Source organism: Quercus lobata, chromosome 2, assembly GCF_001633185.2.
Source record: "Quercus lobata isolate SW786 chromosome 2, ValleyOak3.0 Primary Assembly, whole genome shotgun sequence".
NCBI lineage: Eukaryota > Viridiplantae > Streptophyta > Magnoliopsida > Fagales > Fagaceae > Quercus > Quercus lobata.
This window is the reverse complement of record NC_044905.1, coordinates 77624416-77637775: the sequence shown is the minus strand read 5'-3', so window position 1 is coordinate 77637775 and position 13360 is coordinate 77624416. Positions and strand designations below refer to the sequence as shown.

At 35.3% G+C, this 13360-nt stretch overlaps 1 protein-coding gene across 1 annotated transcript; it reads right to left on the bottom strand.

The window, feature by feature from the left end:
- Nucleotides 1-3470: 3470 nt before the first annotated feature.
- LOC115976706 lies at nt 3471-4886 on the bottom strand. Its single transcript, XM_031098163.1, has one exon. It carries the CDS (start codon nt 4206-4208, stop codon nt 3657-3659), a length of 552 nt encoding a protein of 183 aa, XP_030954023.1. The 5' UTR covers nt 4209-4886; the 3' UTR covers nt 3471-3656.
- Between the last annotated feature and the right edge of the window lie 8474 nt (nt 4887-13360).

The following is a 13360-nucleotide window of genomic DNA, read 5'->3' as shown; positions in this document are numbered from 1 at the left end:
TGCAAGTTAGGCAGGTTAGAACAAAATTAACTCATTTACTTAGAGCACGTTTAGTAGACTGTAATAGTAATTACATAGGAATAAGAATTGATATTATCATATTACAAAGAATACAAAATGCTGTAATGTAATGCTTATTACTATTTTTTTGTTTGGTGACAACATAATAATAGAACCCTGAAGACAATGAAATAAAAGTATTTAAAATCAAACTTAAAATATATTTTAGGAAATATCTTACTCATATAATTGTATTTCCCAAAAAAAAAATATTTAAAAGAGAGATTAGTTTTTTTTTTAATGATTTTTTATTTTCATAATTGTTATGTGCATATGGAAAATTTGTTTATTTAGAAATATATTAATTGTAAAAATTAACACACCTACTAAGGAATAATTATTACATCCTTTTAGAGAATATTTATTACTCATTTTAAAGAATAGCTATTCATAAGGAATGATTATTCCTTATAATAAAAACATAACCAAACTACTAAATAATTAAACCATAGGAATAACTCTTACATTACAGTGTCTATTACAGTCTACCAAACATACCCTTATTATGTCAAAGCGGGTCAACCCGTTTTAACAAAAATCCTTTTACATTGAACACAAACGGTAAAAAACCATGCCGTGTCATACATTTGCTACCCTTCTCTTGTAAATATATCCAGATTTTTTTGGTAGGCTAAAGAAAAGAAAAGAAACACCTTATATAAGATATACAGCAACAATCACCTTGTATTTGTATGTGCCCACATACAAGAAGTTGGATTACATCCCACATACATGTAACAACTAACAATCACGTGCCATACATCCGTGACATAAAATACCACCTCAAATAACAAAGCTTTCCACTGCCTATCTGGATGTGACTTTTTGTAAACTGAGGGAAACTATTTTCATCTTCTCTCTTATTATTTCTTTTGCAAGCCTAAGGTAGATGGGGAAGGTACATCTTCCCCTTTCTTTCTTCAATCAAAATTCTCTTATTCAGCCCCCAAAAAAAAAGAGTAGGGCCTGGTTTTATCTCATTCTTCGTTCTTAATTCAGACAAGACAAAATGGGAAACAGATAGAACACTTCAAATTTGTAATATGTGCCCAAAGGAAGAAAATCATTTTTCATAAATGAACTTCTTAACCAATTCTTAGACTCCTAGTACTTTGAAAAAGATAGAAACAAATGAGGCAAACAATAGGCAACTCAGAGTCCGTCATCATTGTTGGCATTACTTAATCAAGAAGCAAGACAAATATGACATATAGGGGGTTAGTGTCATTGAAGAACAGGCTCCACCCACCAAACTTTCTAGAATGGGACAAACGATAGGACATGATATCAACAAGGATTAGTACCTGAAAAGTAGAAACATTGAGGGTGCAAAGCAAAAGGCAATATAGCGCAATTGATGAGAAGAAGAATCAAACAAGAGGCTCTTCTACTCTTTAAAGTTAAAAACAAATAGATAAATAAATATGAAAATAATGACTTATTTCAATTAATTGTATGTAATCTAGCAGTACACATGTTAATTAACTCATCCTGCATTAACATCCTAAAAGGCCATTTCTTTGCATAAATAAGGATAATCCTCATTGTGGCTGCCAAAAACTGATGGGGAGATGCACCACTGCAAGTGGAAAAACTAATTTCAGCTCTAACAGAAGTCCCGGTTTTTTCTATGTAGAAAAGGAACTTCTATAATATAGTCACCATAGGTTAGCCTGCTCTCGTAATTCAGGCAGCCAGATCATATAATACTGGACAAGACAAACAGGGTTTCTAGCTGGATGCCAGGAAAATGATAGTGATGTAATGGACCAGCCAGGTGTATGAATCATATAATCGTCCAAATATAAATATAAACCCTGAAATGAAAATACAGGACAGATGAAGCCAAGCCAGATAATGTTTTTCACCCTAGATAGAGTTGAACAAGAAAGGTAGAAAAGAGGACTCCACTGCAATATAAAAAGACATCAATGCCACACCATAAATCTGGAGAGATGGAACAAATTGTCAGTTCAAAAGTTGACTTTTATGTACCACCCATTCACTAGGTACTACATTTGTACACATAAACTGCAACAAGCCTAAACTTGGCTAAGCTCCTCATACATTAAAATAACAATTGATAGTTGATGAATGGAGAACTAAAGGCCAGTGGAAGGATTTGAGCATTAAAAAGCACCACAACACACAGAATCTAAAATTAACTACACAAGATCTCTAAGGTAAAAAATCAAGAAAGCATCGTTGGACCAGTTTCTATTCTTTATGCTATCTCACCTTCATCCCACCTCAAACCCAAACTTAATGAAAATTCATTACGTAGATTAAACAATTTTTAAGATATTGATATGTATCTTCTAATATGTAACAAAAAGTAATACTCAGCCAGTTTACTCATGGAAGAAGTAGATGTTTCTTCTTATCCCAAAAAGATGTAAATTATGGCTAGAATGTCATTATCACATGAACAAGAAACTCCACAAATTCATATTTTTCTTTAATGTATATAGATGAACTAACTGCTTATATACAGTTCCTCAATGTTGATTGACAAAACAACAAGTGGCATCCATTATTCAATATATTCAATTGAGTCAGAGCAAAAATATGCATACAAAATGTAACTTCATTTGAGCAGTGATACAGAAAAATGTAACAGCAATGCCAGCATATGTGACATATCTGCTACTTGGTACAAACAGAGAAAAAGGTTTTCACAAAATTATAAAACCTGAGATACACACACTAAAGCAAAAGATTCCACTATCCTCGGTGAATGATACTAGAAGAGGAAGAGCCTAGTCACAAAATGTGGAATAGTTAACAACCTAAGTAGTATTTTTACCATATATGAGAACTTGGTTATTTAGGTGGAGACGCAAAAGTTCTGTAACATGGGCTGCAAGATTGAAATTAAGAGGCTACAACTGATAAAAATCTAAGAATGATGGTGACTAGAGTTCATTAGAATAACACTAGCAATAATTAAGCATTGTAAAGTACTTGAGTGCTAAGACTATGAAGATAAGAGAACAAATTGGTAAATTGATGGACAAAGGAAACAGTTAAAGGTGACAAAAAGAAAAGAAAGGACTGATGAAACAGAATCCACAAAGCCAACCCACATGGGTATAAGATTCACAAAGCTAAGCTCTGCTGCAGCAAGTAAGATTCTCAAATTATTGAACCAAAAAAAATCAAATCAGATTACGTTCATAACAAAAAAATCTATAGGAATGTGGTGGCAAATGAAAAAATTAACATACAATCAAAGGTAGCATGTCCTGAAAGACCCCCAATACAAAATTTTAAACCAAAATAAAACTTTTTGATCCCCAGAGAACCATTAGCAATATCTTCAAGATTATATCATCGCATCTGCTATATACGATGAACATCCAGAGCAACGCAAAGAAATGCCTACTATCCAACAATGTTATCAATTTGAGCAAAATAAATTATTAATTATAAAAGAAGCAAAAGGAAAAAGTCATACAAAAACATAAACTGAAAATTCTGTAACTATGCTCTAAACAGTACCATTTCTATCAATCTACATTAACAACAAAGGCACCACATTGATAATAAAAAAAAGCTAAATTTCAGATTAAGACATAACAATGGTTCTGAAAACCTCATGCTTCTACTGAATTACCAAACACAAAGGAGAAGAGTTCGCGCACAGGCGAAAATTCCACCAACCCGATATCCATAGCATAACCATTAACAGGCAACTTCAAATCCCGCAAGACACATAAGGCCTCGCAAAACCGAGCCCTTGGCACATCCTGAGCAACTGCACAGTAAGGAATCCACGAGTCCTGGCGATAATCATCCCCAATATCAATCCCTTCCTTCTTCATTGCATCACACAATTGAGACTGGAACTGAAGGAGAGACAATGTAGGTGTCGGCGTGAGAAAGAGCACATTGTTGTCATTGGAGAGGCACCCAACTGAGGAGAAAGATAGAGGCAAAGGTTCCTGCTTTGAAGCAAAGCTCTTGACAATGTTCTCAAGCCTTGAGGGTTCGAGTGAGGGGCTTGAGAAGAGTGTGATGTGTGGGCGTGATTCCATTTCGATGAGCTGGGTGCTGATTTGGCGACGAGCTAGTACATTCCAGGCCTTCAAGACCTGGTTTTCAAGGGCGGGATCGAAGTAAAGCTCAATAGCATAGCCACTTGACATTGCTTTAATGGAATTGAAATTCAGTGTGGAAAAAGAGTGAGTCAAAGAGAAAGGAACACAACCCAGGATCCAAAATTGAGATCTTAGAGTGACCCAACAAAGGGAATTGAACAATATGTGAAATTATCAAAGCTGCCGACGAAGTTAAAATCAAAATCCTACAAGTTTTAGTCAACAATAACAAAAAATAAGAGACACCCAGATGAAATTGAAGAAAAATGATTGAAAATCAAGGTAGCCAAAAGAGGTGAACATCAAAACCCTAGAGATTTTATTGCAAGAACATGAGGAATAAGAAATACCCAGATGAAATTAAAGGTAAAAGAAGCTAAAGGAACAAGAAAAATTGAAAGCTTGATAAGAAAAGCGCAAATGGAGAAAAGGGAAAAGAGGGTGAGTGTGAGAGAGAGAGAGTTCAGATGGGGGTATTGATAATGGGAACAGGTAACGAAAGAGATACAATTACATGTGAAACGGTGGGAGAAAAGTTTCAATCAGAAAGAGACAGAAGGAATAAAGGGAAACCAAAATCAATAAAAGCTTTTTTTTTGTGAGTGAGAGGAACTGTGTTTCTGCGAGGCTTTACCTATGCCTTCGGTTATTTACCACAGTACACAGCAGAGAGAGAGAGTTGGACACACAAAGAAGCTTTTAAGTGTGCCCACGAACAGGAGAGTTTAGGATCTTGCCCAAATATCAAAGGTTAGGATGTTCCGTGTTCCTGTTCATTTATCTAGAAACGTTGTTTCTTAATGACGTTTCTAAGGTAGGTTTAGAGGTACATAAATAAAAGGGCTATAAGAAACAGCGTTTCTAATTAGTTGAGAACGAAAAATTAGTTGAGACAATGTCTTATATTAGTTGAGAACGAAAATTTTAACTAGATAAACTAATTGAGATCCATGTACAATGAATATTTAAAATTTATTATAATTCAAAATTTATATTTTGATAAAAATTTATGTAAGAATGAATTTTTTATTGTTAATTATGTCATTCAAAATATACAAAATGAAACAGATGGATCACTTTTGTCCATTACAATAATTGAAAGGTTTAAAATTTTAAATTGATAACACAGAGATGTATGTGAACAAAACCCCAACCTAGGGTGGGTGTTTGTTTATGCAATTTTCCCTCTTAAATAATACATCCTCGCTTTCTTTTCGTTTGCTAAAGTCTAAATATTTTCCCCTTTTTTTTTTTTTTGAAGGTGATGACTCCAGGTAGAGCCTCCTATGCTTGGGGTAGTATCTTGGAGGCTCGTTCTGTTCTTAATTTAGGAGTAAAATGGAGAGTTGAAGATGAAACTAAAAAAAATATTTGGAAAGACAGATGCCAAACGCGCACACAATCTCATAGATGGTCCTATAAAAAAAAAAATCTCATAGATGGCAGACCAATTTGGTGGATAGTATCTTTCTCCCTTATAAAGCTCACATGATCAAGAATATTCCTTTTAAGTGCTAGAGTTCCTCAATATTGCCTTATTTGAGTGGGTAACAAATTTCAAATCTTTATGGTGCATAGTACTTATTATCTTCTTATTATTAGGGATGACAAATATCCTACCCTGCTTGACCCGCCTCTACCTTGCACGGATTTTTCCCACCCAAAAGAGATAATAAGGTGAGAACGGGTTTTGATCATCCCGTCTTAACTTGTCCTAGCCTGTCTTGAATGTATATAAGTTATTTTATTTGATAAATATTTAAATTATTATACATATAATTTTATCATTTTCGTACACATCTTAGTTATAATTTATTTATTTTATTATGAGAAATGTCATGTCCACAATATTTTCACAACAAATCCTAAATAGTAGGTTGTTATTGATTGTTATGGATAGGCAAAAAAGTAATTTAAGTTGTGAATTCAAATTTGAACCAATAACAACTTAATACATGTGATTTGTTGTAAAAATGTTGTGAAACTGTTGTGGACACAACATTTCTCATATTTTATACATATTTTAATATCATTTCTAAAAAACTTGTCTCTAATTCTCTCTTATTACACTTATGGTCGTTTTGTTTCTTTATATTTCACCTTTATCTCATCAACTTCATTAGGTTTAGTAAAATATCTCAACCAGCCTTAAAGAGGAGATGAGGCACCCATGATCCAACTTCACCCCACCCCATTGCCATCTTTGTTATGTAGGAACAACATGCGGTTAAAAGAGAGTCTTCATCTAATTCTATGTGAACTTTGTGGGAGGAGGTACAAACCAAACTACATGTACTTTGGAATTGTAGGGTGGAAGTGGAATTGCAGGATGGTTGCTCTTGTTTGGAGTGGATGTCCTCTACTATTGGAAAAGGTATCTCAGTTGCTCACAATCTTCTTTTAGAAATTTATTTGAGGTTGCTTTATATATCTTCTCCCATTTTGAGATAGCAAAATTCTGAATTGCGGCTTGGACTTTGTGAAATAATCGAATGCTATTCAAGTTGGAGGACTGGATATTGGAATTGTTAGAAATATTGAATAATTGTATTGTATTTCTCAAATAATAGAATATATATGAGTGCCTTTATATAGGAGACATATGTGTGCAGTACAAGCAAGAGTGTAGTACAAGAATGTGTGTTATACAAGTAATCTAATTAGGCCTAAAGCCCATAACACTATATAGGTTAACAACCCCCCTCAAACTCAAGGTGAATGTGAGACCAGCTTGAGGTTGTCAACCAAATCATAAAGGCATCCCTTAGGATGTGACTTGGTGGAGATATCTACAAGTTGATCTTTAGAGGAGATTAAGATCAGCTTAAGAGCATCATGGACAAAATGATAAAAGATAAAATGACAATTGATCTCGATATGTTTAGTCCGTTCATGGAAGACATCATTGTGAGTAATATGAATGGCACTCTGGTTGTCACAATAAAGAGGAGTAACAGAAGATGTGAACACACCTAAGTCTTTGAGAAGCCATCGTAACCAAATGAGCTCAGATGTGGTATCAGAAAGGACACGATATTCTTCTTTAGTACTGGAGCAGGCCACATGAGTTTGTTTCTTACTTTGCCAAGAAAACAAAGAACTAAGAAGAAAGCAATGACTAGTGGTGGACCTACGATTAGTGAGATCTCCTACCCAATTAGCATCAGAAAATGCACGGAGAACAAGAGGAGACTGAGCAAAGTAAAAAAAACCATGAAAGATAGTGCCCTTTAGGTATTGAAGAATGTGCAGAACAGCAGCATAGTGAGTTAATCGTGGAGCAGATAAATACTGGCTCACCTGGTAAACAATATAGGAAATGTCTGGACAAATGACAGTGAGATAAATTAGGTTGCCAACCAAGCGCCTGTAAAAAAAGGAATTAGACAATGGTTTTCCTCATAAGGGAGTCAGATGCGCATTAAGCTTAACTGGAGTGTCAACAGTCTTGCTATCAGTAAGTCTAACTCGAGACAAGAGTTCAAAGGCATACTTGGCTTAAGTAATATAAAGTCCATCTATAGAATGAGTGATTTCAAGACCCAAGATGTAGCTAAGATGTCTAAGATCTTTCATCTCAAACTATTGACTAAGAAAATCCTTGAGTTCCTGAATGCCATTGAGGTCATCACCAGTTATGATCATATCATCCACATACAGGAAAAGTAAAATAATGCCTTTGTTAGTGTGATGAAGAAATAAGGCAAAATCATAATGACTGACCATGTAACCCAAGCAAGAGATGGTAGAGCTAAATTTGGCAAACTAAGCTCGTGGAGCTTGTTTAAGGCCATAAAATGCACGTTAAATGTGACAAACCTTGTTTGATTCAACAGTGAGACCAGGAGGAGGTTGCATATAAACTTTTTCACTTAAATCCCCATTAAGGAATACATTTTTTACATCCATCTAAAAAAAGCCTCATTTACTAGCAGCAACAACAGTTAAGAAGGCACGAACAGATGAGATATGAGCAACTGGAGTAAAGGTCTCTTCATAATTAATCTCATACTCCTATGTAAAACCTTTTACAACAAGACGAGCTTTGTAGCGCTCAATAGACCCATCAATGCGAGTCTTAATATTGTAGATCCACTTATAACCAACCACAGATTTCCTAGGGGGGAGAGTCACTAAATCCCAAGTATGATTTTTAGATAATGCATTAAGTTCCTCTTTCATTACAATTTGCCATAAAGAGTTAGTGGAAGCCTCACGATAGGTGTGAGGCTTGTGCAGTGCAGCAAGGGCAGTGTAACAATGATAGTCAAGTAAATGTGCAGGAATGGATCTTACCCAAGTTGAGTGACAAGGTGGAATGTCTTATGCAAGATATTCAGGCGGAGCAAAAGCACGGGATACAAGCTTAGGGTTGGGTAGCTCGTCTTCGACTTGTTTATCTTCTACCTGTTCATTAAAGGGTGAACTAGGAAAGAGATCAAGGATATCTGGTGGTTGGACAGAGAAGTCTACAGGAGAATCAGGAGCAACTACAGGAGGATTAGGAGTAGTTACAGAAGGAATATGTGCCTCATCTGGAAAAAGATCTAAGACAAAGGAGAAAGATAGGGAGGCATGGAAGTGAGAGAGCTTGACAAAGGAGCGATATTCCTAAAAGACAACATTGCGGGAAATACGAAGATGATGAGAAATAGGATCATAACACCGATACCCCTTTTAAGTTTTTCCATAGCCAAGAAAATAATAAAGCCTTGACTGAGACTCAAGTTTGTTATGCTCATATGGCTGAAGAAGAACGAAACAAGCAAAACTGAAGAAGCGAATATGGTGATAGTCTAGAGGTAACCCAAAAAGATGCTCATATGGAGTTTGATTTTGGATAACAGGACTTAGAATGCGATTAATAGCATGAATAGCATGAAGAGTAGTTTCGCCCCAAAAAGGAGCAGGAACTTTGGCAGAGAGAAAGAGAGCATGAACAGTGTCAAGAATATGACGAAATTTTCGTTCGGCCCTACCATTTTGCTAAGAGGTACTTGGATAAATTAGTTGATGAATAGTGCTACAGGAATGTAAAACAGCTTAGAAAGCATATTGAGTGTATTTAAGAGCATTATCAGATCGAAAAATTTTGATGCGATTGGAAAACTGAGTTTCAACCATTTTTGCAAAATTAGAATATACTTGCAATAATTTAGAATGATGTTTCATATTAAAAATCTAACTATAGTGAGAGTAATCATCAACACAGACAACAAAATATCAAGAACCACCAATACTAGAGACAGAGGAAGGCCCCTAAACATCAGAATGAATAAGGTCAAAGATATCAGTGGATATTGATTCACTAGTATTGAAAGGCAAAACTGGTTGTTTTCCTAACTGATATGAAACACAATCAAAATTTTTTATAGACACTAGGCCCAACAAACCTCTAGAAGCCAATTGTTGTACTCGAGAGGAAGATGCATGACCAAATCAAGCATGCCAAAGTGCAAGGGAAGGAATTGAAGAAACTGTAGTAGCAGCAGCAACAGAAACAGGAGCAACAAGTGGAAGATGAAGGTTGTCCACGTGAAACATACGCCCAACTCTGGGACCGGTCCCAAGTTTCTGTCCCGTCCTTGGATCCTGCACAATACACCCAGAATAATCAAAGATAATGCGATAACCCAACTCAGCTAATTGTCCCACAAAAAATAAATTGTAAGAAAGGTCAGGAACATTAAAGACCCTAGGAATCGAGAGGTTGGAGGTCGAAATGGAACCTATATTATGACCAAACATTGTAGAACCATTTGCTGTGCGAACATTAAGAGGGTGTGGTGCAAGTTTAAGTTAAGAAAATAAGGACAAGTGATGTGTCATGTGATTGCAACAAGCAAAATCCATAAGCTAAGAGGAAGGAGACATACCAGATAAAACTGAGAGAGAAGATGAATAAGATGTATTACCAACCATACAAATGACATTAGCGATAATGTTTTTAAGGTCATCTGTGGACATGGTGAAAGTGTGTCCTGAAGATTTAAACTGTGTAGAGACGAGAGCCATTGGCTGGACACTTTCAGTGTTAGCAACAGTAATAGTAGAAATTGAAACAACTGATTTGTTGCGATGATAGCAAGTCTCAATATTTTGGCCAAAATGTTTGCAAAAATTGCAAAAAAGTTTGCTTGATTGTTGACGACAATTATTGCAACAAGAAGAAGACTTGTCCTTATTCTTTATTTAGAAGCAAAATATGCAAAAATGGACTGTAAAAATGAAATCTACACAAAAAACTGAGTAAGGAGCACTTGGACTACAAAAAGTCAACGTCAAAGTCAATGATCAAATGCGCGGTCAACGGTCAACCGAAAGTCAACAATGATGACGTTAGCGTGATGATGTAATCATTGATGAGTGCTGACGTAAGCAAGCTGACATGTTGTTGATGCAAGCAATGATGACATGGCTTGATGACGTCATTAGGGCTGACGTGGCATAATCGATGACGTCAACGGACCAAGTTCTGGCACGTGGAAGTGCGTGGTGGCGCATGAAGAGTATTGGTGGCACGTGGTGACGCGTGATTTGAACGCCAAGAATTATAGCAGCGTGTGGAGGCGCGTGAAAGGTCCGATGAAGACGATTTTTCACAGAAGAGCAGATCGGAGAGATTACTTTTTGATGGTGCAATTTGTGGTCTGATCGGAGAAGTGGAAGTGGTGGTGGCGACAAGGCAGTGGTGTTTGATGTGTTGGAGTTGCGGTGGAGGCAGTGGTGCTACTCACAACAATGGCTGCAATGGATGACACCCAAGAAGACAAGATTGCTTAAGAGCGGCACACCAAATGATTAGAGTAGTGGCTCTGATATCATGTTAGAAATATTGAATAATTGTATTGTATTTCTCAAATAATAGAATATACATAAGCGCTTTTATATAGGAGGCATGTGTGTGTAGTACAAGAAAGAGTGTAATATAAGAATGTGTGCTATACAAGTAATCTAGTTGGGCTTAAAGCCCACAACACTATATACATTAACAGGAATGATCCAAGTTTATTACTTTAGTTCAGACCTTTACTATTCGGCGTAATGCAAAAAGGTTATGGGCTTGTTTGGTTAGGGTGTTTGAGCAATAGTTTTTTTGAAAACTATGAGCTCAAAAAAAACAACGCATTTGGTAAGGGTGTTTTTTACTAGAGTGTTTGAATTACGTTACTCATTTTAGGGTGTTTAAACACTGAATTTTGAAAACTCCTTTTACCAATTTTTCAGTTTTCAAACAATATTGCTCAATGACACTTTTGTAAATATGTTGAAAACCATGGGGACCACTTGATTAGACAACACATAAACTGACTTCTCTCTCTCTCTCAAATAAATAATAATAATTTAAAATTGTACTATGCTTGTCAGCTTTAAAAAAAACACACACACACACACACACACACACACACATGCATACCAAACACACAATTATGTTTTTTTCACATACTAAAACATGTTATTTGAAACATGGTACTAAACACATTTTTTGATTTATGAATACTGTAAATACGTGTTTTCACAACACTTTTTAAACCATAGTTTTGATATCATTTTAAACAAAGATACTAGAAATTTCTAACCAAAGAGGCTCATAGCTGCTCCCCTTAGATCATGATGCTCAAATCTTCTAAATGAATACCACCCCCCATACCCATAGAATATCTTTAGAATTAACTTAGCCTTTGGTAGTAGCTCAAACACTTCATCAATGGTCCTAGGTATTTTAGTTTGCGCTTTTTTCTAGCCAAGTTATTGTTGCTATGAGCTATGGCAATGCAAATACCAACTCGAGTGGCTCATATTTGTACTATGGTTGATGGGATTACATAGGCTATTATGCTTGGAATAAATTTGGTATTGAAGGATATTATCTTAGAGAGTTTTGAGCAACTTGGGTTAGAGAAATCATCCACCACAGCAAATTATACATAATGACTGGCAGATTCTCATCAAAGTGGCATGCTATAGAAAAAGAAGCTCCAACAGAAGTGGTTAAGCCTATGACGCCAAAACTCTGGATGGGAGTACTATATTCACAGGTGGTGCTAAGAGGGGAAGGAAGCCATAGTCCCTTGCAATCCAAGACGCTCTGGTAGAGGCCATTCTTTAAGTTAAAGAATTAGGATTCAACCATGTTTTAATCCTTAGCAACAGAAAAAGATTAGAACAGGTCTATAACAAGCTGAGAACACCTTCATGGCAGGAACAAACCATGATGTCTGATCTTAACAATCTACAGCAACAAGGAATGGTCATGCACTCCATTTTTGTCCCTAAATCAGTGGTCTTACCTGTAATTGAACTAGCTACCCTAACCACTAATTTTCCTGTACACCACTGTAGGCTATATCCGACACCTATGTAAGCCAAGTGGCTATACTTTGTTCTCTTATTTTTTATATATACATGATTCTTTGGTATCAAAAAACAAATCTTGATAATGTTGTTCAACTTGATATCTTGGGTACTTTTTGATCTACTTCGGTTAGTTTTTGCAATAGTTACAACATCAATCCCAACTCCATTTAGCTAGTTATGTAGTTTCCCATCAAATTTGGATGGAAGATTGTCCACAATTTCTTCGATATTGTGTTACCTCTAATTTACCTATGTTGTAATTCTTTATTTCTGCTATACATGTGATGCATACTCTTTCATTCTTTGGAAGAAAAATGTCCATTTCATAAAAAATATATTTATTATATTAATAATAATTAATTATGTTAAATTGCATATTTGGTTCTTAGCCTTTGACATATGTTTCAAAATTGTCCTTATATTTTAAACTATTTTATTTTAGTCCCTATACTTTAAAAAAAAGTTTCAAAAAGGTTCTTACTCTCATCTAATTGATAGAAAATGCTTACATGCGTGGCAAATAAAATTCATTTCACATCATTAAAGTGACTTCGATTTCATGGATTTTGTTTGTTACATCAGCATCTTTCATCCATCAAATAAAGAAAAACATCTTTATGAAACAGTTTGCAGTATATATGGATGATTTTGAAACAAATGTCAACAGCTGTTAACCAAATATAATAATTTAACCACAAAATGATGGAAGTTTTCACGGAAACATAATTCATTTTATGATTTTTTTTTAAAAAAATTTAAAATTCAAGTTTAATAGATCTTATCCATCCCTCTTCTTCTTCTAATAAAAAAAAAAAAAAAAAAAATTATTTTTAAAGAAATTT